Here is a 25,565-nt window from a genome sequence, read left to right on the forward strand (position 1 = left end):
CAGATTTAACCTAACATAACCATAAGCGGCTTGTCAACGATCGAAGGATGCATTGTACGGGTAGAAATGATCATGTCTTATCAAGATTCACAATTTTGCACAATGTACGATCGTCAAGACGATTATGATCTCGACGAAGACAATGAGGAATTTATGGAAGAAGACAGGGATGTCGAGGAACAAGATGATAGCGATGAAGGTATCTGTGATAATAAAAAATGATATATGAACCTAATATAAATTCTCTGTTATCTCTTATGTTTTTAAACTTTTATTTTTAGAATTACCTGGTTTTCCTATGACATAAATACTTTAAATAATATCGAAATACTTGCTTAAAACTAATAAAGCTAATGGAAATTTTTTTAGATACTGAGGAGGCGAGTGAAACTGATATGGGAGAGAGAAAATCCGAAGAATACACAGAAATTAAAGAACAGTAAGCTTACAAGATAAAACACATTCATATATTAACAATGAACTTAATGCTCGAAGTCTGTATTTGTATATTTAATTTTTCAGGATGTATCAAGATAAGTTAGCAAGCTTGAAAAAGCAGCTACAGCAATTAAAAGATGGGACACATCCTGAATATAATCGTAAATTAAAACGATTAGAAGCACAATATAAAGAACGGTAATTAATTTATCATTGTTATTAATATATAATAATTATTTGTGAAAACTAATAATTATATTAATTAAATTTTTATATATTTTTATCAGATTGAGATTGAATATAATTTACCGAGACTATTTGACAGAATGGGTTGAACGAGATTATATATTAGAGAAGAAAGCAGCGGTAAAAGAATTCGAAGAGAAAAAAATTGATCTGAAGGAAAATCTGCTTACTGATATGGAAGAAAAAAGGAAAATAATTGAGTCAGACCGTCATACAATGGAACTTACCGGTGATTCGATGGAGGTATTGAGAAGATTAGCCTTGCTGAAATAATATATATTTTTCAACATTATTATTTTATTAATCAGGTGAAACCAGTAATGACGAGAAAATTACGCAGACGTCCCAATGATCCAGTACCTGAGAAAGTAGAAAAGCGACGAAAACCACCTCCGGCATCAGTAAATTATCTATTGGAAGAGAAAGAGATCGAGCTCGATTTGAAAGCGATTAATCGCGCGAAAACGTCCACCACTGTTCGTAAACCAGGTGCACATCTACAAGCTGTTTCAAAATTCATGAATATTCTCTAAGTATAAAAGTCTTCGAAACACTAAGTAATAAAAATTTAGTTTTTTATTTCAAACAATTATTAGTTGACACTGAATCGTAGCTTGTAATTATATATGTATATATATATATATATATATATATATATATAACAATAACTTTATCAAGTTCTTGTACTTCAAAAATTATTGCTTGGAATAAATCATTGAAAGATTTATCTTACTTAGTCTTTTCTACTATAGTAGAAAGTGTTTCACAAATTTTGAACATCCTATGTATAAATATAAGAGAACAAATATATAATGTATGTAAACATTAAAAATAAGAAATAAATTTTTAAATAAATAATTATAACTGTTTGTTTTACAGTAGTTTTACCACATTACAACGCAGTAAATATATCATCTCAACATATACCGCAACCGCCTGAGACTCCATTAGTGGAAACTAGGATAGAGGATGGAAAATTGTCATACGAACGGAGATGGTACTTTTAATCTATTTCTACTACTATTTTATATTCAAAGCTTGTAATTTTTCTCAAATATAAAAAAAATACTTTGATCGAATTTTTTGTTAATAGGTTTCACCGTGGTCAACCTGTTTATGTCGAAGGCAAAGATCTTAACAGGTTTGCGGCGCATATTTCGGCAATTGGTACTGAAGCGGTAAGTGTTCAAGACATTAGATAAATCGCACGTCATATTGCAAAATGTATACTTTTTTTAGATCTGGGTGAAAAAGGTTTCAGACAGTAGCAAAGTACGCATTTACATATCGCAACTGAGTCGTGGGAAGATCTCTATCAAACGACGGGCCTCTTAATCAATTCCTCGATTAACTCGACATCCATTGTCAGATCTCTGATATATTGCGTTTTTCGTTTCTAATTTCTAAAGCAGCATTTTCCCGTGTCAAATTAACTATTGTCACAATGCTGGACTTTTGCCACCAATGAAACCATGCTTTTTGATGATATTGTAATGCCATGTAAATCCAGACGAAGAAAGATAGGATCAGTAACGCCATCATTGACAACAGGGAGTAAGTGGTCCATCGCGCGGGTGGGAAATTGTCGTAATTGTTCATAGCGTAAAAATCAGCAGCGACTACGCAGATGTAAGAGCACGCGATGGTCACAGGAATGACTACGAGACATCTGAGTAAATCGGCTTTCACATTGCGAGCGTACATCTGATGCTCATCCTGATTCCGACACAACCAAACCACGATAGAGCGGAGAACCTTGTAACGAGGTGTTCGTTCTACTTGGAACTCGTAGCCGCACAATTCGCAACTATTCCTATTGCTCTCTTCTAGCCATCGCTCCAAACATTTCAAATGGATTGCACCCATTGTTCCCTAATTCCAGTTATCAAATTTATAATTATTGAAACCTTTTTTTCAAATATATATGTTTTCTGATCAGACAAAATTAAATAAGTCATTCCGTAGATTAATATATATGTGATTTATTAAAAATATAATAAAAGAAATATATATAGGATTATATGATTTTTAATATCCTAGGTCTGGATTTTTAGATTTCAAAATTCTTGGATATTTGAATTGTCAGTTATAGAATTTCATTTTCTCGAACCTTGCATTTACATGGATATATAATAGGTAATTCTTGATTAGGATCGTAACAAATGCGACAGTTTGTATCTTCCATCGAATCGCATGATGATAATACACTCCTTTTATTTGAGGTTACGGAATTTTCCAGCTCTGATTGATTTGTATATAATGATTCCGTCTCTCGTTCTAATTCGATTTCTATTTCTATTTTTGAAATTATGCTATCTAAAATGCTAGTTACTGAATTACTTTTTGCTGTCATAGCGAGAATGTGAAATTTCTACGAATATATTAATAAACAAATAACTGCTAAAACATAAGACAAATGCATTCTAACTCACAGATGTTTCTTCTTAAAAAAGGTATTTAAAGCGAAGAGCGTTATTTATTATTGTGTATAAAAATTTGTATTATGTTTTAGTGGATACAATTGAGTTAATCGCGTGAATATCTTAAAGAGCCATATAACTCTATGTGCACTTTGTAATAATTAATGAGTAAACGAATGTTTGTCACTCTGCCATCATGTCCACGCTGAGACAATCTTCTCCCATATTACTGGGGGATGTCTCAAGTTCTCCAATTTCGTTCGATTCGCTGGAAATTTTTCATTTTAATAATTCCGTTTTTAATTAAAGATGCAAAAGGCATAGAAAAAGATGAGATATTTATTAGTAATAAAAGGCTACCTGTCCAAGGAAGGATCATTACTGAACATTTCCGTTGGAACTGTGGGTGGTGCTTTTTCTGGTACGAGTTCTAGATATGTTTGACGAGATTCCAAATGTCTCTCCACTTCTTCTGGTGTCATGTGTCCATCAGACATTAAGGACATTGGAACTACATTATTTGAGGATTGTACCTGAGGTGAAGGTATATTTCAATTTCAATTCACTTTCACACTTATATTTGATCTTTAAATATATTATGCAGAATACAAGCACACTCACTATAGGTGTGTTGTTTGTTTTAGCAACTTTTGGTGTACTCTTTTTTTTCTTGCTGGTACTGAGCGGTTTTGTGACTATTGACGAATGATGAGAAGTATGATTGTTGACATTCATCTCAACCTTTTTCCTAAAAATTGCACATACAATTGTAATTAGATAAAAATTATTTCTGTAATATTTTCTCTATTATATCATATTTATGACACAAGTTTTTATTATATTGTTATATGATATAACATATAATTAAAATTAAACATGTTATTAGTTGAATAAATTTCGACAATTTCTTGTTAATTTGAAATAAAATTTTCTTTCTTTCAAAATCAAATTTATATATATAACAATGCTTACCTTTTAGAATTGTCAAGACGAACAACTTCTTCATCTGATGACTCTGTTTCATCACTTTCACTGAATGATGCATCTACTTTTTCGTATTGCAGCAAGCGATCCAATAGGAAACTCTTGTCTCTATTCACCTTGAGCAATTTTCTTTGTGTAGAACGCAGAGCTTCTTGGAAACACTCATTTTCCTGCAACGCAATATATATTTTGTCAAAATAAATAGTATAGAGAAGAAAGAAAACACTAGACACAAAAATATTTCTTGCATACATAAATCAGGAATTTCAGCTTCCTTTTGAGATTGCGGTACTGATCCTTATAGTTAGGCACTTCTTCCTCAGGACTATCTTCATCGTCTTCCTCTTCTGCGTCTGCATTGTTGTTGGCAATGGATCTGCAATACCATCCTTCCAACATTGATCATCTGCAACTGTAAGAAAAAATCCTTCTTCAAGATAACAATATTTTCCAGAAGTTCTCTTTCTACTTTCTCTTTCATCAAGACTATTTTACTTAACATTGCAATACAAAAGTTGTATTGCGAATCATTGATAAAGGTAAAGTAAAAAATAAAGTTATTCGGGAATAAAGAAATATCCCATCAGAGGAACAGAATATATTTAATAAGATGAACAAAAAGATCTTCAAAGACGTACTTTGAGTTTCTTCTGGGAGGTTAAGTCGCGCAAGAAACGCGTAAACTTATGCGTCAGCTGTTTAATCGGGCGAAGAAACAAATGTCAGGCTTTAATTAGATCGGATATTGACGGCGCATTTTCCTTAGCACTCACTTGAAACCCCAAAATGATTTGTCGCACGTCGCAAGCGCTCGCGGCGGCCGATTATTGCGAAGATAAATAAGCTGTTTATGACTGGCTTCCATTCTGAACTCTTTATCGATTCCGTAGTAACTTCGGCGCCTTGCCGTTTGAACGGAACGGCGCGTTTTATCATGTCAGTGTTGCGAACGTTGAAAAATAAAAATATTGTTCTATGGTGAAATATCACTAGCCGTTTGAAAATTTGAATAACACGATATGTATTCTGAGAAATATTTATTATTATTAATATACATATGCAGAGAAATTAGAATATTTTGTTATTAGCAATTAAATTTTAGGCATGAAGAATTAAAAATGATTATTTTTTAATAATTATCATTTTCTTACGAAGGAGATTAAAGGCAATCAAGGGCCAGCGCGGTAATTTGTGCGCATATGTTTCATTACGATCAAATTACATTGATATTTTGACTACGTGATAGATAAAATATCAATGTAATTTGATTATAATAAAACATATGCGCACAAATTACTGCTCTAGCTCTTGATTGCCTTTTATCTCTTACGTGTGATATATTCATAAGATTCTTTATTATTTAATCTTATCATTTTCTTAATTTATTTTTATTTCACGATAGAGTGATTTTCTTAGGCTTATCTTTATGTATGTGTGCGTCTATCACACACACTATATATTTTAAAATTTGTTAAAGATTGTATTTGATTAAAAAGAATCGAGAATATAATTTAAAAATGATAATTATAATTGTATAATAAAAAAAAAGATAATAATTATATAATATTATTAATTAAATTATCATGTGAAAGCCTTAGTTGTGATATTCCTGTTAAAATAAGCGGAATTAAAAAAAATTAAACCTTTTAATAAAGATATAAAAAGATTTTAATATTTTTATCTCATCTCTCTCTCTCTCTCTCTCTTATTCTCTTTCTCTTTCTTCCTCTTTCTTTACTTCTATATTAAGAAATTCCAGCTGTACATTTAATTGTGTTGCTATACGGCTTTACATAAATTAAATTAGAAATTCATTGAAAAACTTGTCACGTAAAATAATCTTGAATATAATCTTGAAATATTAGAAATAATCAAAATTATAGAAAGATTTCCAAAGTTCCAAAGATGATAAAATTTCGGAGTGATTCTTTTAAATTCACTTTAGCGCAATCTCTATTATTTTTTTCATTACAATAATTCATTCTTCTTACCTTGTACATTATCTTGTAATTTTTCTTTATCGCGTATCGGTATTGCAAAATTGTTATATCTTTAATCCCTTCGGACCGACAGGAAATAATATCGATCCTGTAAAATTAGCACATGCGCCCTGAAGGATATCCTTCAGCGTCCGCGTGTGCGAGGGGTGAAAACACACAGAGTTCTTATCCGAGAAATATCAATGAACATGAACAGCCGATTCCGATATCCTTGTTAATACGTAATAGTGCATTTTCATTCTGAGAAAGATGAGTCCTGGCTTGGGGCACGATCCTTTGCCATCGTACAACATTACTGCTCTCGGTGAGTTTGACAAAATATTGACCCTTATATTTTTTGGAGCAAGATTTATTATCTCTCATATACGCACGAGATATCAGAATCTTTCATTCGTAAAATTACGAGAAAGAAAGCGAACACAGTTTTTCTCCTTTTTTTTTTCTTGTTAAAGACACGAGAGCGTAATAATGAGAAATGTATGAATGAAAAGTTATCGCCCGTAAGGATATTGTCGCGTTTATGTGAATAGAAAGTTTTCGAAAAGCAATAAATCAACGTATCGGTTCTTTTTCATTCTTTTTAAGGAAACACTGCTCTTTGCTTGTGGCAACAGCCGCAACACATTTTATTCCAGTTGGCAAATTTCTGCTTCGCACTGTCGTATTCGGCGCCTTCTTCTAAAAAAGGGATTTTGTTCATGCATTCAGTGCTAATCCTAGGTAAGTGATTAATAATATAAAATCTGTGTAAAGTATTTTCGAAGAAACTTGTCCCCAAAAAATACATCATATTAAAAGATCGCGAAATTAATTTGCAAATTTTATTGTTATTTTTATTTACTACTAATTGTATGCAATTCTATCATTCTAATCTTAACTTGCAATTGTTAAATTCTTTTTTAGTTCTACAATATTTTTTTCAGGTTTCATGTTGCTATCAGGATGGGCTTGGCATGTGATATGCGCTCCAGATATCTTCTCCTGGAACTTTAGCTTTCTATTGCTCAATATCGGTCAATTAGTTTACATCGTTTATCAAATGAGACCTATCAGATTTGATCCTGAATTGGAAGAAATTTATCACACGCTCTTTTACCCTTTCAAAGTAAATTTTTTACGATAATGTCGCAAATTCGTAAATATCATTTTTAAGAGCATCTTGGAACTAAATCGCTTTTTTTTTTAACGCAGGTTTCACGATTGCAATTTAAGCGATTAGTATCGCCAGAATTTGCGACGATAATGTCTCTTCATGCCGGCGAGGCATACGCGATGCAAAATCTAACGAGAACAGATAGATTAGGTTTGCTTCTCACGGGCAAAGTCAATGTTTTGAGCGATACTAATTTTCTGCATCCCATATTGCCCTGCGAATTCCTGGATTCACCGGAATTCGAAAGTTCTCGAGCTTCCGTTGATGATAAATTTAAGGTATGGCTTTATTTATTTTTTATTTAATTACAAATTTAAACACCCGAAATATAAAATTAATAATCCTTTAGGTATCTATCATAGCGGCGAGTTCTTGCAGATACCTGTATTGGCAAAGATCAGCTTTGGAGTATCTGCTCGTGAAGGAAACTTATCTTGCAACTGTCTTAACCACGCTGGTGGCAAGAGATATCGCAACGAAGCTGTATGCAATGAATAACAAGGTATTCTCTCTTTGATAAAAGAATAAAATTGTAAATTTTTCTATTTTCAAAAATTAAATTGTATAATAATAATTTTTATAAATGTACACATAATATAAAATCATATAATTCTTTTAATTAATATAATATAAATGTAATAAAATATTTAATATTATATTATCTCTTATTAAATTCTTTATCGGAGTTTTGATCGATATCTTATCGATATCTTAGATAGTTACAGACAAGGGATCGCACTTGGACATTCGCCTTCCTACGATTAGCGCTGGTTTAGGCATCACCAGCGAATATAGAAGTCCTCGAGCTTACAGACAAGCACAGATCCGTAAGAGAGAAACTAAACCGACATCTAATAACGGTATTTATTATCTAATACAGTAAATGAAATTAAATAATGCACGCAAATTATTCTTTTAAAAATTTGTATACCAATTAAAACAAAAATTATCTGTTAAAATATATTATTATATATTTTTATTGTATTAATATTAATTGATCGTTATATTGATCGATTGAATTTTAGTTAGCAGCATCAAGTCCAAAGAACGTACGGTGAATAATCTATCGAAGAAAGGCGCACCGAACATGGAACCCCTTCCGGAGTTGCCGTCCTGCGATGATCTTGCCTCCAGCGGTGTGGAGAGCTGGTTGGATTCCTCCAGCAAGTATCACAGCTGCGAAATTGTCGACGACGAATAGCATCACGCCTCCTACTCGAATTACGAGAGTTTGATCGGCGATGGCGAGGACGCCGAAAACGATATACAGTTCTTCGATTACAAGAACACAGAGTGTTGGAGATCATACGACGACTAACGATAAAAAAGATGGCGGCAATTAAGAGCGTACGCTTTTACTTCCGTTCAACGCTTTTACACTATTGGACTTTAATAAAACCGTCAAGACGGTTTAATTTTGAACTATTTAATACCAAGTCTTATAATTAGACATTTCATGAATTTTTGCTAGTAAATTCATCAATAGCAACAGGATTCATCAAAGAATATATACCCATAGCCGCAATATTGTAGATATATTCTGTAGATTTGTTGCCCAGCAACGAAATTTGCAACGAAAACACTTTTCGAAAAGTATGCATGTAATGTAAATTTAATGCTTTGTACATATTTGTAAATATCAAACTTGACGACGAAATTGGAGGATGGAAACTCTAATCCGAGGGAAGAAGAAATTATGTGCTTATAAAAATATTTTAATCAATTTTTGAAAAAAGCCAAAACGTTAAGTAAATTTAATATTTATAAGCAAATGCAGATAAATGCGCCTATAAAATTTTTGTAAATATCAAGATCGATCGAAGGATCGATCCTTAGCTCGAGCTAAGCAAGAGAAAATTTAGAATTTCTTACTGAAAAAATTTTTACAAAAAATATAAATAAAATACTTACATATAACATATTTAATCAAATTTTAAAGCGCAACATATTTATAATTAAATAAATAAAAATAGAACAATATAGTATTCAACAAAAAGCGTCTCGTTAATCTCTCAACATTCTATCGATGATTTTTATTTTATACTTTTATCTTTCACGATCTCCTAGATATCCCCCCCCCCCAAAAAAAAAAAATAGAATCCAATGTAAAAATTAAAAATATATTTTTATATATATTTATAAAAATTGTATATATGTGTTATTATTAATTGTATATTATTTTTGCATTGTTCTAATTGTAATTATAATTACATTGTCAAATTCTCCAGGAAATATTTTTTTTTTATCTTTTCAATAAATTTATATTTTGTTATAAATGTGTTGACTATAAAAAGAGTCAAGTTTGAGCAGAGAAGGAATAGAAAAGTAGAAGAAATCTATAAGCGAGAAAAAGGAAAAGAAAGAGAAAGAGAGATAGAAAGAAAGAAAGCCTCTACTAATAATAGAAGAAAACCGTTTGAAGGACTCTCCAATGAGACTCACAGCAGTCGCTTTGGCTTCCCCGTAAAAAGGGTTAACAAGCGGTGGTGCCATCTACGCGGAGGGCGTGGCGCTAGTTCCAAGGGTGGTTTAGTGTCGCGAGAGCCCCCAGAGGCGCATCATCGCACGGAACGCATCCCCCGAAGTGTACAGTTTCGCGCCCTCGTTTAAGGGTGGCTAAGAGCGAGAGGGACGCGAGCTTGAGCGATCGAGCGAGCGCGAGGGGGTTGAAGGTGGGCAGGTGGGCAAAGTGAAGAAGGGGCGGCGAGGAAGGGGTGAGGGAAGCTCCGCTTGGGGGTGACCAACGAGAGAGCAAGGCTGGCGTACTCCGCGCATACATCGCCAAGATTCCGCGGAGATTCCGCGCGGAGATGAACGTACGAGTGGTCGCCGTCCTGTATGCCTCGTCCTCCCTTCGATGACGTCGTGTCCTTGCTGGACAAGGAGGATCCCGTACGAAGAACAGGAGAAGGTCACCGCCACCGCCACCATCGGCAGGACGAAGGACACATCGCCACCGAGGACCGCTTTCCATCGCTCCTGGCGGCAGTGACCATGGCGCCAATCCTGCTGTGTAAACAGTACTCCAGCGAAGGATACGATCCGTTCAGATTGATCATGCTGCCGCTGTGCCCTTGCTGACAAGCGGACGGATCACTTCTGACGGAACATCCGGTGGGTTGAGAATAAGGGATGCTGGTGAGAGAGGGAGAGAGAGAGAGAGAGAGAGAGAGAGAGGAAAGGGGAGGGAGGGAGAAGAGAAAAAGAGAGAGTGTCAAGCAGCTTCCAATGAAGCTGAAAAGAGAGTGTTGACGATGATCTTATTTTTGGTGGCGTATGATCGCGTTGGAGATTGATGAAGAATCGCGAACGAGAAAATTGATAAGCGTGATGTGTGAATGTTATTGATCAATAATATGATGAGAACACGCATCTCTCTCGCAGAGACGCACGGTTGTTGACTCGCGTGAGACTGTAACTTAAATCGACGCTTGTACCCTTTATTCGCGTAAGTTGTTCTAATCTCGATGTAGTAACAAGATTTTCTTTCCAGAAAGCTCCAGAGTTGTAGAGAGAGTGAAAAATGAATAATATCTGATTGCTATTGATCCAAAGTGATGCATTTGAGGTGTGTGTGTGTGTGTGTGTGTGTGTGTGTGTGTGTGTGTGTGTGTGTGTGTGTGTATGTGTGTATGTGGTTGTTGGCTCTTAAATATTATGACAGAAAAAAATATTTTTTGATTTGACCATTTTAATTAGCCATATAAACAAATTTAGAAAAATTGATTTCAATTGGTCTATAACTGATGCAAGAAAACACGATGTTTTAATTTACGAAATGTTTAAAGGGATGATTCGCATTTAAAGATTTTTACGAGAATTACGAAGAATGATAGTTGTTTGAGTTGACAGCATGTCGCAATCAGTAGAACTTAATTGAATTACGACTAAAACACTTGATAAACAATTATTATTAACGAGATGAAATGTCTATTCGTCTTGCTGTCTTGTTATATAGTGAGTTGCTTTGTAATAACGACGAGAATAATGTGACGATTATATAAAAGAGTGATGGGGTTTTATGATAAAATAATGATACTTTCTCCCATTTGGCAAAATTATATTCTGAAATTATTTTAAATTAATAGAAGTTTGAACTGTTTTAAATTTAAATTCAAATTAATTGTAAAATATGCATTCCCTCAAAGCTTTCAATAAATTTTTAATAATAATTTTAATCTTTTTAAAAACTTTAGTTTAAATTAATGATTCGAATGTTTAAGAAATTTAAATTTAAATTTAAATCAATGTAAAAAGAAATGGATTTCTTATGCTTATCCATTTTTTATTACGTGAAAGACTATAAAATTTAAAAATTTATTGAAAAAAGATACTTTCTCGCGGTTTATCAATAATAAATTCTAATTCAAATTAATGACAAAGTAGCTAGCGCTTATAATCCCTTCGCGCGAGTTAATCGGGAAAACTCTATTAACTGGCGTTAACTCATCTGAACTTTGTATTGTAATACCAAGAGAGACAAGATTGTGACACTTTATCTTTTATTTTTTTAACAATTCAATCGAAGGATCTTCGTTGATTCCCGCAAATCGTGTAACGTTTCAGGCATCTGCGACAAGGCCGCGAAGAAAGCGAAGAAACGTTTCGTTAAGACGAATTACGGCAGACTCACGATAACTATTGTGACTCTATTTGTGGTGAGAACTGCGTGAGATCCTTTCCTCGCGTGGCAAGCTTATCGAGGTCGAAAAGTTAATCGGTTGCGATGGTGTCGCGCGCAATGATGTTCGTACGCGTCGCGAATTTCGACGAGGACAGAGGAAGCTCAGCGTCTTCGTGCTCGCTGTTGTCGTCGCATACCTACGGTAGACTGAGATGTATCATCCTGCACTTCAAAAGACATATCGCTTATCCACCATAAGGTAAGAACATAGAGGATATTAGTACATAAATTAAATAAATCACACAGCATGGGTAACAATTGAGTCATTTGATTGAAGTCAAGAGATCGTACTGCATGCAAAAATAAAAAGTCGCGTTACAAGAGATATTAAATACTTCTCAGTCATTAAGATCTCTATCTCTTACGTAATAATCTCTCTAATCGTGGTCGTGTTCGCGTTGTCTCGACGCAAAAAAAAAAAAGAAAGAAAAAGAATTAATTGTGACATGCGACGTTAGAGCATTTACCTGTTGCTTTACGTTCGTGCAAAGAGACGACGAGACTTGCAAGTAACGGATCGCTAACTTCGTAATTCGTGTAACAATTCTGTGAACATTATCTTCTAGTCTAGGTATTTAAGAAAAACCAAGACGAGTAATATTTTATTAAAAGAGAATGCTTTTAATTCTGAATTGTATAAACTTAATTGTGAATGTATGAAATGTATGAATTTGATTCTCATATTATAATATCAGTATACATAAATTTATAATCTAATCGAATAAAATAGTCATAATTTATAATTCAATTTGCTCTCCACGCAATTAGATTTGATTATAAATTATTATTAGTATAATGACGTGTTTTGAAGAAAATTTAACATTTTATGTTTATGAAACTGCTCATTTTGTGTGTATAAGTACGTGTGTGCGATAGGCTTTTAAATCTCACGATACGACGCAACATTTTTTATATGTTGAATGCAACTGCATGTAAGCCATGCGTCAATATTTGTCATTTCTTCGGACAAACAAGAAAAGATCAAAGATACGCCTCGTTGCGAGCTGGAATTTGAATTCGAATCACGTTTCGATCAAACTAGAGGCCATACAGTTGATTCGCCGACACGTGTGTCGCAGTGTGTAGCGGCCTTTGAGGAGGGTTACACGAAGCAGACCGCGTGGTTCCTCCGTTGCCGTCGAAAGGGTCGATAGCCCTCTCTCTCTTCGGACAGCGCTCGCGCCAACCCCACGCGCCACATTATGGAGAGTTGCTTTCATCAGCTGTTAGCTGTTTACTAAGGGAAGAGGCTGCCACATCGGAGCGTTGTACACCATAGTCATCGACATTCGTGATTTGGAAAATTAATTCTCTTCTCTCCGATAACTCTCTTCTCTTCGATGCCGTATCATTGATACGCGTTATTCGAAATGGCTTTGATATCGGATCTTGTAAAATTCGAAGATTTCTTTGCATCATCCTGTATTCATTTCTTTTCCCTCGTATCTTGGGATTAAGATTGCCACTTTATATGATAAGTAGTATCGTGCTTCGCAAGTCGGGTAGAATTTTACGCTTAGCTATGGCAATTGGATTTTACTACCTGTCTTAGTAGCAAGCCCTTCATTGCTCACTTAAGTAGAAAAGGACTTGTGTATGAGATAAAAGGCGATTTACTCAACATCAAGCATTGTTAATGCAATTAATCTATAATAAGAATAAAATGTTGATAATCTCGCACTTGAGAAAAATAGTTTATAGTTGACAATTATAATAACGATCTATAGAAGACGAGAAAAGAATAATAATTTCATACATGATTCCGATTTACTTATGAAGTAATCGCGAATTTTAGACGCTCGAGAGAATCGCATGAAACAATTTATGTGCGATGGATTCGCGCACGATAAACTTGACGGGGCAACAAGTGTTTCCGGCGCAAGTCCAAACGAAAGTCCAATATATTCCAGTGAGGATCTTCATGACTTGGCAAACGGCATTCTTGCGAGAATTAAGATTTACTTATACTTTTTGCTATTTTTTAAATTTTGTATCACTACTTTTCATTATTGAATTTAAAATCTATTATATGGACCAATCGTTAATTTCCAATAAACTTTGTTATACGAATAATAATTTAATACTTTACATATTTTTTAATATTTTAATTAAAAAAATAAAATGATAAAAAATAATAATAAGTGACCGTTTCTATTAAATAATTAATTTCTAATTATTCTTCTAATTTTGATTCTATCTAATATCTCTTCTATTGAATCTAATTAAATCTAATTTTATTCTTCTAATCTTAAATATAATTCTTAGCGTGATTTTTTGAAACTTAAAATCAATGATTATTTATAGCTACAAATAAAATAAATACGACAATATTCAATATAAAGAGAGAGAAAAATCGCGAATTCAATAGCTCATGGGGAATCCCGGTATAGTCGGGATTTGGCGAACCATTCTCATGGAGAGCGTAAGAAATAAGTAATTCCATCAGCATAAATTGAATTGATCGATCAACCGCCACAGTTTCTGTCTTCTCTGACTCGTCGGTTACCATTTTAGTGTGATTCGAGAGATAGGAGAGTAAAGGGTTGACTTTGGACCCCCGATATGCGGCTTTAATCTAATTCGAAAGCTATCCGACAAGCCACCGCAGTCCATCGTAAAACGAATCGGGAGTGACAGGATGTGTTCGCTCCGGCAATCCCAGGGTGATTTCAGAATGGTCACGTAACGTTATCCTTGTTGAATTTCAGTCATTTGGCTCATTTGCATTTTTATTGCCTATTTTAATCTTTTTGATTGACTTTATATCAGATAATAGAATAATAAAATTAGTTTTTTAGCGAACTTTTGCACATTAGGATTTTCTTTTATAATCTATACATATACGTATATTATAGAGAGACATATATCTTTTTTCTGCGTGTTTATATTGACAGTATGCGCAATTTAAATATCTATGATTAAATTTGTTCCGGATTTAAATATTTTTAATTTTTTTTTTTAAATATCCTGCAATTAGTAGAAGCGAAATCAACGTTTCCTATATTGTAAGCCGACATCTTCGAGGTCGAAACAAAGTGGCAAACGGAAGTAAAATCTCAAGGAAGCTTGTCGTCACGCAAGCCATATCTTGCCCGTCGACAAGATTATTTTCATATTTTCAGGAGACCCAATTTACATACGGACTCACGGTATAAGTAATAAAAGAGATCGTATCGGTTTCTTCGTTTTCTCCTAATATGTTATCGATGCTAATTTGTTGGCTCCAATCGAGGGAAGTTAATTAGCGTAATTCGAACAGAAAGGCAATAAAAAAAAAGCAAAGCGTTTAGATCAATATATAATGCATGCATCATCTAATCTTCTGAAATACTATTTTGTTTTTCTATTTAATTGTAGATCTTTCGCTAATTTTGATTCTTTTTTTTTTTTTTTTTAATAAATTATGAATTTTTAACACAAAAATTGAATCTAAAGCAAAAAGAAATATAGCATGCAGTAAAATTCAAAATAATCGAGATAAATAAGACACTTATGTTTGAATCGCGTGACTCTAAGATTACTATGCATTTCTCTTTATCACTGATCCTTCGTGAAACTTTTTTCCGAAATTTCTTTACAAAAAAAGATCAATCTTTTCAAATCCAAGACATTGCTCGAATAAAAATTCGACACGTCACAAATGTGCAAGCTGCGCACGTTGCAGGGTGGCATTTAGAGCCTAGCGTAAATCACCGCACCCTGTTATAATGTCACGTGATTTACCCTGACCCAGCCGAGCCCACATAGAATCCGCGAATAAGTCTTCTGGGACGATAGCGAGCACGGCCAGTCACGAAAGCCTCTCCTCCGCCTTCGTCCTTAATTAGCATACGAGCTAAGTCGATACAGCGGCACGATGACCTTGAAACTTTTCCTCTGTTTGTAAGAGGCATCTTCGGCAAATTTGCTCGTTTCGCGTGAATTGCCGCTGTAACGTAACCGAGTGAATCAATCGATCAACACGAGCTGGAGATAACAATGTAGATAACATGGCATAACATAGTAGAGAAATTTCACGATCTCTTACGAAAAATAAATAAATAAAAACAAAATTAAATTTTGCAGACTTATAATAATTGTAAGATTTATATATAGAAAATCAGTTTATATACTTGTAATATCTTTTATAGAATTTGATGTGTGAAAGTTCAGTTATATAAACAAATTAATGCTACATATATATTATACATGTATATGAAGTATTCTAAAATAAATATACATTTTTGCCCACACTCAATTATTTATAATATCAATTAAAATTTTAAATAGAAAAAGATTATATAATGATTATAATATTTTTTATGAAATATATAATAGGACAATTGGAATTTACGCGGCATTTACAACCAGATGCAACAACTGATGAAATCTGTAGTTGAAATCTCGCCTGTAAAGCCGATTATCTTAGGCTACTTCGTGTTTCCGTTTGCGAGGAACGGCTCACGTCACAGCGAGATTTAAGCAAAAGGACATCAAGATATGATCAAACTTGTATCGCGGCGCGGTCTAAGCCACGAATTAGGATTTGCATAACGAAACGAATTAGCCGCCCTTGCAGCAGACAGACGTCAACTCCTTAGAGATCGCACGAACGCGAAATTAAGTTAATATGTTTAGGGAAAACTAGACTGTATCGTGGAGATAAATCAAGCTTTAATAGTATAATGATTTGCCCTAGATGTAATTATCTCCAGGATTCGCAATGTAATACGACCTATATAATCGCTATTTTTAATACGAATTCTACATTGACTATTCGGAGAATCTCGGTCGTCAATTTATAACTCTTTTGAGACGATGAAAAATATCTCACAAAAGAGATACTTATATTTGCATGCACTCTTTTACGATATGGCACAAATATTGCGAAAATAGAGATGAAATTCATAAAACGGAATATTTAATTAAAAATAGTGTTCTCTCTCTTTTAGACATAGATTCTGAATATATAATCATTTCTCTCTTTTGCAATTAAATATAAAAAAATATTAAAACAAGTGATAAAGAAAAAATATACAGTCGATATCCTCTGACTATAGTTATTCACGAATATTCACGTCTCCTACGATCCCTGTGATCAGTTTACACCTATTGTACGGTAGTTGAATCAGGCCGGAAAGAGTGTCCTAACGAATTTCCGTTCAATGGAACGTAGTTCTGTTAGAAAAGCGGTGGCATCGGCCCACCTCGGACGGAAATATCGAAAATCGAATAATAATATTGAATCATTCCGAGAGCGAATTCACGCTTATTGGCGCTTGCTGTGTCAGCGGAAAGGACTTTAAACGGTATTTCTGGCCGTTTCTAGCTGATTGCGTAGCTCGCATTGATAACAGCGTGCCTCGCAATAAGAGATAATTGAAAATTCTTTTGCGCGATTTTTTTTTTCTTCTTTTTTTTATGACGATATTTATAGTTGAATCGCAAACGATTCGGAATAAACGATGTGGATTGCTTTTCTTTATGGAAAAAATAAGGAAATGTATGTAAAATTATTTTAAATTTTCTCTGTAATTTTATAAGATATACCTTTATATAAAGATATCTTATATTAAGATGTCTTTCTTTCATGTATATATATATATTTTTTTTTTCGGCTCTTTTTCTTCGTACAAAGATAGACACATCAATATTTTTGTTAGATACTTAATATTTTTAATTCTGAACAAGAATTGTATGCATTTAGGTATTGGTTTCAATCTGAAAATCTATTTGAACGCAATTTGCTAGTTTTAGCTTGTACAGTAAGATATCACATGATTTGTTGGATCGCAACGGTAGCAAGAAATGAACTTTATACGAAAAGGGTTTTTACATAAAACCTAATATCATATTTTATAAATTATGAAAAAATAAAAATTATGAAGATATATCTGTATCTGGAAAGATGGAGATATCTAAAGCCAAGTATGTGCCAAGAGGTTTTGTTCGATTTTGCGGTTTGGAAGTCGTTCGCGCAATTTTGGGGCACAGCTCAGCTTGAAAGCAGATAAAATCGACTTTTCTGGGCGATGACGTAATCGATCCTTAACTGCATGCTATTTTGAGATTTTCGCCGTTCAGTTAGAAAATATCCCGCGAAATGTTTGGGCCGGCGGCGAAACGAAATGCTAGAGTCACGCAGCCCTTCCGCGCGACCTCGAAGATAATAAAGCTCAGATATTGCATCCCGAATCACGAAGAGCCGAATCGATATTCCACGTTAATCGTACAGTTGCTTGTGGCTTTCATTGTAAATCTGACAGTCGGTGCTTAACTGTAATTTCGATAAATTAAGGGCAAGAATATACACAGCGCTTGTCAGATATGAAAGGTCAGCTCAAGCGTATCGGAAACGACTAACGGATATCGGAAAATTGTTCGTATGAAGAAAATTTCTCTGACTCAAAATACGATAGCTTAATTGGTCACTAATGTTCGTTCGACGATCAAGATTTTAGTTAGAGTCGACGAAAGATTTCGAAGAGATACACACTTGGTGATATTAAAACTATCTTCTGTAGTATTTAATTTTCTTATTATCGAGAATCGTTTAATTTTTTAACAATGGTCTTATAACTATATTCTTTATAAGAGATTCTTGCAAAATAACATTGGATATATGTTTACAATCATGAAAACAATTTATAGCTCGTATGTATAATGGGAATCGACAGATACAAATTTTAGATTTTCAAAGATCGATATTTAAAGGGGACCGATGCCCTTGGTATTGCAGAGGTGATGGCACGTGTCACGCGCCCTCGACAAAAAATGGCGAACACGACTGACTCACCCGCGACGACCGGCGGCAGCCTCCTCTCGTCCTCGACGACAACGCCGTTTACCACCTCGTCAACATCGGCGGCGACCTACTCGAGTGAGGGTTACACCCTCAATTATAGCGGTCTGCCCAGTCTGGGCGGCTACTCGTTGGACGATCTCAACTACACGGAACTGTGGCTGGACGTCTGGAACGGTACCGAGGTCAACAACATCACTGAAAGGTTGAACGCGACAGTGTTAATACCGGGTGGCTACTGCGACGAATGGGAGGCCGCTCAGCACAAGCTTTTCCAGGTGAAAGTTCGCTTTTGAAGACAGTAAAGTTAAATTTAATATTAATATTTAATTAAGTGTAGTCGGAATTAAATTTCATCCCCTTTGAATTTTTTTACGTAATATCGTATTATTAATGTCTTTTATTCTTCTTTTTAGAGAAATCCTTTTTTACCCTTTTAAAAATTATTAATTCTATTTTAATTTCAGGCAGCAAATTTATTTTTTGCGGCTGCGTTTCTAGTGCCACGCTCGTTCAAGGCTTCCGTCTTGGCTCTTCGCACGTTTCTTACGGCGGGCTTTATGTTGGCGGCTCTCTGGGCCGGAATCACTATATGCGCCCTGGACGCTATGCTGTGGTGCTTGGCCCTCGGTCTGCTGAACGGTATTCACTCTCTGATACTCGCCTGTCGATTCCTACCCCCGGCTCTCAGCCCCGAATTAGCCGAGCTCTATCTGAAGCTCTTCAAGCCCTATAAGGTCAGCAAGAAACACTTCCAGGAGCTGGCGAAAGAGGCGAGAATACTTAAGCTGGATTCCGATCAGACGTACGCGACGGAAGGAGTCACGCAGGCAGATAAAAGGCTGTCCATTCTTTTACGTGGAAAGTGAGTGCTCTTCTTTTTAACTAAAAGTTAATTCTTTTCGGATATAAAATCGTTGTTTTCTATGAAAGAAGGCTGATCTTAATAGAAGACTAATTAAAGCTGGATTAATATAGAGACGCTATAATACTTTTTTTTTTAATATTATTTCTATGATTTTTATAAAGTAAAATTAATATCGTAAAGAATAAGACCTCTATAAGATTTTTTTATATTCTTTAGTTAATCTTTTTATTAACTGCATTAATCCATTATTGTCAATTGGAAAGAAGAAATTCTTCTCAACATTTCTTTGTCGGGTGTAGAAAAGTCGCTCGTCGCTCACAGTTTCGATATTAAATCCCGCTCTCGATTCCAGATTGAAGGTAACTTGCGACGGAACACACTTGCATTATATCAGAGCTTACCAATTCGTCGATTCACCCGAATGGGAGGCCATGCACGAAAACGACGCCGACGTCTTCCAGGTGACAATCCGAGCCGAGGAGCCTAGCACTTACATCTGTTGGACGAGAATGAAGTTGCTCAGGGTGCTCCGACACAGGCCGCTGCTCAAGGTCGTTCTCAACACCCTCATCGGTAAGGACATTACGTCCAAGTTGTACGCCCTTAACGAGCAGATCGCTGGTGTCGCAACCGCCAGTGAGAACACCACGTCGAATCCTTACAGGGGAGTCTCGAGAAGCGCCAGCGTAGACGCCGTTAACACGGAAACCGCCGGAAAGGTTCGATCGACGACCTGGAAAACGCAGAGGCGGTACACCAATCCGCGTAATGACAGTGAGTCTCTCGTAACTTTTTTCTTCATACTAGATAACACTTCCTTTATTCTACATATCTTCCGTCTATTGTAGACCTTGAATTTTGATCTTTTACAATGGTTTCGATATACGTTCACATCATTTCACATTTACTTCATGCAGTTTAGCGTATAATCTTCAACAATTCGATTTACGTAACCGGTAATTCAATTGGCACGTCCTGACAAGTTAGACTGGTTGGATTTTTCATAGTCAGTTCTTACATTTAAGACCATCTTAAGTATAATCTTAAGTTGTCGTAAACCAATCACAGAGCCGTACATTTGCATCTTAAGACATTACTTAAGACGGTCTTGAAATAAGAACAGACTATAAATACGGGCCAAAGAGTTGAATCGCATAGAGATGGATTGCAATTTTTTTGTCCTTCCCCCTCAGGCAACTCCTCAGCCGGGTATTCGCATCAATATTGGGCGCCGGTGGTTGCCAACCACTTTCCGCCGACTTCGCCGTTTATTCAGAGCCAAAACCTCGGCTACTCGTTACTGCCGCAGGGTGTCCAATTCTCGCCGCCTCCGCGAGCACCCGCGCTATCTCAACCCCCTGTGACGCGGCAGCGAAGCGGGGGTGCTGGCGGCGATTACACCCTGCTACCTCAGACACCGAAGCTCGAGAGGAAACGATCGAAAAAAGGGACTAGAGAGGTGGGTCGATGTCATTTCTTGACTTCATTACGTTGATCTCATTATGAAGATAGTAGCTTGAGTGCCTTCCCCATAGCGCAAAAGATGCATCAATTATTTTTAGATATAAATAAAGCAAAAGGCAGACGTAAATTTTTTAAATGAATTAACATCATCAACGCATTCAATATTTTATTATATACATATACATCATTCAAGCGGATATCTTTATTAGAGATTTTTAATTAGATTTGCACATTTTATGCATTAAGATACGATTGAATAACACGTGCTTCCAATACTATATTTGCGGATTTAACAGAATAAAAAATATCTTCTAATATTCTTATTTGACCTGTTGATCTGTCAACACAATATTGCCCTCATTTCGAACAAATAATTACACATCGTCCGCAAATCCATCTCTTTTATGCGATTGCATAAATTTATAAAATAATGATGTGTTTTCCAGGTGACTTTCGAGACACCGGTATGACGCTCACTTGACGGGGAAGGTCCTGCCAGCGTGCCTCTGCTTTCATTGTCGCCGCAGCGCTCTGCCTAGCCCCGTCGTGGTCTCGTTGTCACCCTGAAGCACACCGTAAAACTCACTCTTTAAACCTCCGGTCGACGCGCGATATCAACGAACGGCCTACCTCCTGGGAAGGAAGAATGCGACGATCGCGATACGGGTTTGCTGCGAGAGTATCATGGAGGTCTCCTTGGTATCGCGTAATCGCAAGAGAACGCGGAAAAATGAAGTTGTTGCGGGTGCAGTTTTGAGGTGTGCCATTGATTTTCATATTCTGCAAGTGCCACGCCTTACACGGACACGCACGCACGTGTGAAATCGAAACCGCGATGACAGGCGTGGAAACAGTTCCGATGTCCCTACGGGATCGGGACATCCGTCGGATTTTCGAGATAAATCGAAAGGGGACGTGAATCGTTCCGGAATTAACGTGAAGAGATGGAGTAAGCGATGACGATAATCGTAAACGAAAAAGACTAAATATAGAATATATTGTATCGATGAGCATCGCCTCTATGTACACACACTTTTACATCGACTGTGATTACAACGGATATAATTATTAAGTCTTTCAGAGAAACGCTGATTATATATACACATACAAGAAGAGACACGTGCGTTAATTAGCTGCCGCGGTAATCACACGCGCATAATCAATCCTAACGCTTGCGTGAATTCAGATGTCCTCCGTTAAAGCCCGTGATAATTTTCCGATAATTTTGTATTTACAAGATTTCTAATTTTACATAGATTTTTATTTGTTTTATACATTTTCCGCGAATTTCTATTCTTCATGCTTCCGTGAAGCTTTTAAGTTTTTATAGTACAAATAACATTTACTCCCGTAAATTATTGAATTTTTATATATCTTCATATTATTATATATATTCTCCATAGAAATAAAATTATATTAGCGAAAGACATCCGAATAGCAAAAATTGGGATCGTTGTATAAAATTAGTGCATAAAATGCGCATTTTCGCGATAAATGTGATATGTTGAGAAAACACGCAGCAGATTTTATCCGGCGAACGGAAAAAATTCCATTTGCACACCTTTAATCAAATACGAAAAGCGTTAAATAAATAAACAAGAAAAAACTGGAAAAATGAAATGGAAAAACATGCCGAATAACCCAGGAGTAAAACAATAAGTGCTTCGTTAAAAAAAGCCTGCGCAATAAAGTGCTTCGAAAATAGTAGTTGATGGCAAGATACAAATTTTAATTATTCACGCAAATTAAACGGAAAAAAATATGCATCGTGCATAACGTAGAAGAAAAAAAAAAAAAAAAAAAAAACGTGTGTTTGTATGTTTCTATGTTTATATAATCGCCGCGTGTGAGAGCGAGGCTGTAGAAGATCAACAAAGACGCACAAACGATTAAACAAAACACGTGAAGGAAATAAAATTAATTAAAACGGCTATGTGTAGACTCGAGTGTGTAAATGTTAAAAAAAATGCAAAAAATGATTGTAGAGTATTGTAACGTTACGAAGGAGTGTGTGAAGAGTGTGTTCCAAGAGGCGCACGTCGGAAAGGATCGCCGTTGTTCAAGTAGAAGTTACTTTGGTCAAATTCGACGAGACACCATTGTAATATTCCATCATTATGTAATTGCTTTTGTAATAACTGAACATGTATATATATATATATATATATATATATATATATATATATAGCAAAATGAAAAATATAATAACTTTATATATTTATAATAATCGAAATTTTTTGGAAAGACTGAGTTGCTGACTGGTATTGTAAGTCTGTTAGTTTTGAATAATATTTGCAGTAATCTCTCTAAATTTAATGAATATTGCCGCGGTATACTTGTCGGATTATTTTTAGAGAATTTATTTGCAAAGACTGATCTATTTTCCGACGTAGACACGAGCCTAAAATACGAATGGATCGACGTTGCGTCAAGACGCAGAATAAACGAAAGCAAAATAAATTGCGCGAGACGGAGACTGCAGCAGCGACACATCAACATCACGATATTGTATATTATTATTATTTACGATTACAATATGTTCGTTGACTATTATGTTAGAAATAAAAAATGCATTGAAAAATGTGAGGTGTAATATTAAGAATAAGCCAACTTATCCTGATTCTGCTTTTCGGTTTTTCTCACAATTTTATTATCACATCCACGATAACATGATTTAAAAATTGCAAATATAAAAATGACCTAATTTTGAAAATTAATATAGATAAAAAAATTATATGCAATTTTAATAAATAAAACATGATATACATATATTTAAAAACAATTGTTTTCACAGCGCAACATAAATTATATAATATATTTAAATAAGCATATATCTTTAAATTAACAGTTTCCTTTGAATATGCAAAAGATTAACGTATAAAATATATAAAATATAGCAAACAAATAAAAAGATATAAATATTACAATTAAAAACTTAATTCATTGCTCTGTTAAAATCTATTAATTAGCTTATGAAATCGCAATACTTTTTACAAAGCGAGTAACAAAGATCAGTGGTTTATTTTGATTTGCGTTCCTTTGTCATTCAACTCATATACTTTCAATTCATCATTGTCGTCATCGTCGTCATCGTCGTCGATATAATCAATATCTCGCGGAGAATCTATAATATGTTGACGCTGATGAGAGCGATGCTTCTTCTTTTCGCTTTTTTGTGGAAATTGTATGATTACGACATAAGGTTTGTCATCGTCATATGTATCTACTGACTCCTCATGATGCGGTGCATATCTATAGAATGATTAAAGTAAGCGACCAAAAAGAACAATTAATTAAAACCAAAATTTATTATCAAATTTTATTAAAATATTTTTTTTTTCTTTGATAAATATATAACAACTTTTTACCTGTGATAGTCTGGTTCGTAAGAGTGATATTTAGCCGGTTGTTTTTTTACGGGATGATAGTGTTTCCGGGGTTTTGGAAGCGGATGCCATCGTGGTGGTCGCCATGAATGGCGATTGTAAAATTTATATGGTCTTATAATCTTGTAGGTTTCACTCAATTCCACGAATTCCAATATTAATGCAAAAAGCACAATAATTACGGATAGCTGAAAATTATTATTAGAGCATCAAATTTTATTAATATTAATTTTCGCAAGCGAAAATGTTTATTCTTTTGAGTATCCATTATAATCCTTATTAATTAATTAACTTACCTGCATTTTTCTATATAATGTGGAATATTCCTTTAATTAATACGAATGAATGCCCCGATGCACTTAATTCACTTTAATTAAATTAGTGATTAAATGTAATATACATAGTTGAATGACATTTCCTAGAGATTCTTTTCATCATTTCTTTTGTTACCATCTGGTATTTGTTAATTTATCATTTTCCCTAAAATAAGATTTTTTTTTTTTTTAATTTCTACTTTAATCACTTTAATAAGTTTACAAGCAAAAGTTTCATATCACACATTTGAAAAATGTACGATATGAAATATGAACTCGTTAGATATCACCAACAATAACATTCGTCGATTTTAGATTGTCAATTCGTGTTTTTTCTTGACACGAAATTAAGGACGCATTAATCCTCGTACATTACTGAAGTTTTGGATGAAGAGAACTGTTCGCGTGGCCGGATAAAACTTGAATGAATCGAAAATGAGATAACTCGAAAGTCTTCGAACGAGCGACTTTCTTTTATATATCCCTTTCCATTTCTTCTCTATATCGCCTAAAGCAATATACATATATACAATGGTTTACGCATATCATCGTAACACTCAGATCAAATTTGTTACAATTTTTTTCCAGTAAAACAAGGTTTCTAAAAAAAGAGAAATATGTTTTTAAAATGTGCTTTTTTCTCAAATAAACAAATGAACAAAATAAGTTATTAGTTGACAAATCAGATTATGTATACCAAACGGCATATACTTTAATTTAGAAAAATCAATGATATTCTCAATATATAATAATTCGAAATATAAAAAATCATTCAAGCAAACGAGTTACAAATTGCATATATGTATGTGATTTATGTTGCATTAATT

General features: G+C 34.7%; 5 protein-coding genes across 10 annotated transcripts; 3 read left to right on the plus strand and 2 right to left on the minus strand.

Moving 5' to 3' along the window:
- The first annotated feature begins 31 nt into the window (after nucleotides 1-31).
- Nucleotides 32-2,671, plus strand: LOC138943330 (sin3 histone deacetylase corepressor complex component SDS3). Of its 2 annotated transcripts, none has more exons than XM_070314064.1 (8): nucleotides 32-199; nucleotides 370-439; nucleotides 523-636; nucleotides 726-927; nucleotides 993-1,173; nucleotides 1,564-1,681; nucleotides 1,778-1,862; nucleotides 1,924-2,671. In XM_070314064.1, the coding sequence occupies exons 1-8, from the start codon at nucleotides 67-69 to the stop codon at nucleotides 2,017-2,019; spliced, it is 999 nt and encodes a 332-aa protein (XP_070170165.1). In that variant the 5' UTR covers nucleotides 32-66; the 3' UTR covers nucleotides 2,020-2,671. The 2 variants fall into 2 exon arrangements, with proteins under 2 accessions (XP_070170165.1, XP_070170166.1); XM_070314065.1 differs by having other exon boundaries at nucleotides 1,567-1,681.
- Nucleotides 1,577-3,108, minus strand: LOC138943332 (E3 ubiquitin-protein ligase MARCHF3). The gene is made up of 2 exons (XM_070314070.1): nucleotides 2,795-3,108; nucleotides 1,577-2,556 (listed from the first exon to the last, which is right to left on the minus strand). Exons 1-2 carry the CDS (start codon nucleotides 3,035-3,037, stop codon nucleotides 2,050-2,052), a joined length of 750 nt encoding a protein of 249 aa, XP_070170171.1. The 5' UTR covers nucleotides 3,038-3,108; the 3' UTR covers nucleotides 1,577-2,049.
- A 22-nt stretch (nucleotides 3,109-3,130) lies between these two features.
- LOC138943331 (myb-like protein V) lies at nucleotides 3,131-4,959 on the minus strand. Of its 3 annotated transcripts, XM_070314067.1 has the most exons (7): nucleotides 4,862-4,959; nucleotides 4,727-4,783; nucleotides 4,341-4,500; nucleotides 4,077-4,258; nucleotides 3,726-3,852; nucleotides 3,465-3,637; nucleotides 3,131-3,372 (listed from the first exon to the last, which is right to left on the minus strand). In XM_070314067.1, exons 3-7 carry the CDS (start codon nucleotides 4,485-4,487, stop codon nucleotides 3,288-3,290), a joined length of 714 nt encoding a protein of 237 aa, XP_070170168.1. In that variant the 5' UTR covers nucleotides 4,488-4,500; nucleotides 4,727-4,783; nucleotides 4,862-4,959; the 3' UTR covers nucleotides 3,131-3,287. The 3 variants fall into 3 exon arrangements, with proteins under 3 accessions (XP_070170168.1, XP_070170170.1, XP_070170167.1); XM_070314069.1 differs by lacking the exon at nucleotides 4,727-4,783; XM_070314066.1 differs by having other exon boundaries at nucleotides 4,727-4,959.
- Nucleotides 4,960-6,263: 1,304 nt separating this feature from the next.
- Nucleotides 6,264-9,179, plus strand: LOC138943307 (popeye domain-containing protein 3). Its single transcript, XM_070314016.1, has 7 exons — nucleotides 6,264-6,392; nucleotides 6,674-6,808; nucleotides 7,012-7,193; nucleotides 7,280-7,519; nucleotides 7,591-7,743; nucleotides 7,957-8,101; nucleotides 8,267-9,179. Exons 1-7 carry the CDS (start codon nucleotides 6,338-6,340, stop codon nucleotides 8,440-8,442), a joined length of 1,086 nt encoding a protein of 361 aa, XP_070170117.1. The 5' UTR covers nucleotides 6,264-6,337; the 3' UTR covers nucleotides 8,443-9,179.
- Nucleotides 9,180-9,930: 751 nt separating this feature from the next.
- On the plus strand, nucleotides 9,931-23,593 carry LOC138943336 (blood vessel epicardial substance-B-like). 3 transcript variants are annotated; one of them, XM_070314073.1, is made up of 7 exons: nucleotides 9,931-10,355; nucleotides 11,808-12,124; nucleotides 18,644-18,984; nucleotides 19,174-19,571; nucleotides 19,927-20,348; nucleotides 20,768-21,033; nucleotides 21,485-23,593. In XM_070314073.1, the coding sequence occupies exons 3-7, from the start codon at nucleotides 18,649-18,651 to the stop codon at nucleotides 21,506-21,508; spliced, it is 1,446 nt and encodes a 481-aa protein (XP_070170174.1). In that variant the 5' UTR covers nucleotides 9,931-10,355; nucleotides 11,808-12,124; nucleotides 18,644-18,648; the 3' UTR covers nucleotides 21,509-23,593. The 3 variants fall into 3 exon arrangements, with proteins under 3 accessions (XP_070170174.1, XP_070170176.1, XP_070170175.1); XM_070314075.1 differs by lacking the exon at nucleotides 9,931-10,355 and adding an exon at nucleotides 10,482-10,689; XM_070314074.1 differs by lacking the exon at nucleotides 9,931-10,355 and having other exon boundaries at nucleotides 11,693-12,124.
- Nucleotides 23,594-25,565: the final 1,972 nt, after the last annotated feature.

This window comes from Polyergus mexicanus, unplaced genomic scaffold (genome assembly GCF_030449975.1).
Source record: "Polyergus mexicanus isolate NDT 795.1 unplaced genomic scaffold, iyPolMexi1.0 SCAF_26, whole genome shotgun sequence".
Taxonomy (NCBI): Eukaryota; Metazoa; Arthropoda; class Insecta; order Hymenoptera; family Formicidae; genus Polyergus; species Polyergus mexicanus.

What these genes read in the sequence shown, in the direction of transcription:
- LOC138943336 (XM_070314073.1), top strand. Translation starts at nt 18,649, where the DNA reads ATGGCACGTGTCACGCGCCCTCGACAAAAAATGGCGAACACGACTGAC. An exon ending in CACCAATCCGCGTAATGACA is followed by an intron (nt 20,349 to 20,767) that starts GTGAGTCTCTCG and finishes CTTCCCCCTCAG; the next exon opens with GCAACTCCTCAGCCGGGTAT. An exon ending in CGAAAAAAGGGACTAGAGAG is followed by an intron (nt 21,034 to 21,484) that starts GTGGGTCGATGT and finishes TGTGTTTTCCAG; the next exon opens with GTGACTTTCGAGACACCGGT.
- LOC138943331 (XM_070314069.1), bottom strand. Translation starts at nt 4,487, where the DNA reads ATGTTGGAAGGATGGTATTGCAGATCCATTGCCAACAACAATGCAGAC. An exon ending in AAACAAACAACACACCTATA is followed by an intron (nt 3,638 to 3,725) that starts GTGAGTGTGCTT and finishes CCTTCACCTCAG; the next exon opens with GTACAATCCTCAAATAATGT. An exon ending in AATGATCCTTCCTTGGACAG is followed by an intron (nt 3,373 to 3,464) that starts GTAGCCTTTTAT and finishes AAAAATTTCCAG; the next exon opens with CGAATCGAACGAAATTGGAG.
- LOC138943332 (XM_070314070.1), bottom strand. Translation starts at nt 3,037, where the DNA reads ATGACAGCAAAAAGTAATTCAGTAACTAGCATTTTAGATAGCATAATT. An exon ending in TATATCCATGTAAATGCAAG is followed by an intron (nt 2,557 to 2,794) that starts GTTCGAGAAAAT and finishes AACTGGAATTAG; the next exon opens with GGAACAATGGGTGCAATCCA.
- LOC138943330 (XM_070314064.1), top strand. Translation starts at nt 67, where the DNA reads ATGATCATGTCTTATCAAGATTCACAATTTTGCACAATGTACGATCGT. An exon ending in ACAAGATGATAGCGATGAAG is followed by an intron (nt 200 to 369) that starts GTATCTGTGATA and finishes AAATTTTTTTAG; the next exon opens with ATACTGAGGAGGCGAGTGAA. An exon ending in CGGCAATTGGTACTGAAGCG is followed by an intron (nt 1,863 to 1,923) that starts GTAAGTGTTCAA and finishes TACTTTTTTTAG; the next exon opens with ATCTGGGTGAAAAAGGTTTC.
- LOC138943307 (XM_070314016.1), top strand. Translation starts at nt 6,338, where the DNA reads ATGAGTCCTGGCTTGGGGCACGATCCTTTGCCATCGTACAACATTACT. An exon ending in GCATTCAGTGCTAATCCTAG is followed by an intron (nt 6,809 to 7,011) that starts GTAAGTGATTAA and finishes TATTTTTTTCAG; the next exon opens with GTTTCATGTTGCTATCAGGA. An exon ending in TGTATGCAATGAATAACAAG is followed by an intron (nt 7,744 to 7,956) that starts GTATTCTCTCTT and finishes TCGATATCTTAG; the next exon opens with ATAGTTACAGACAAGGGATC.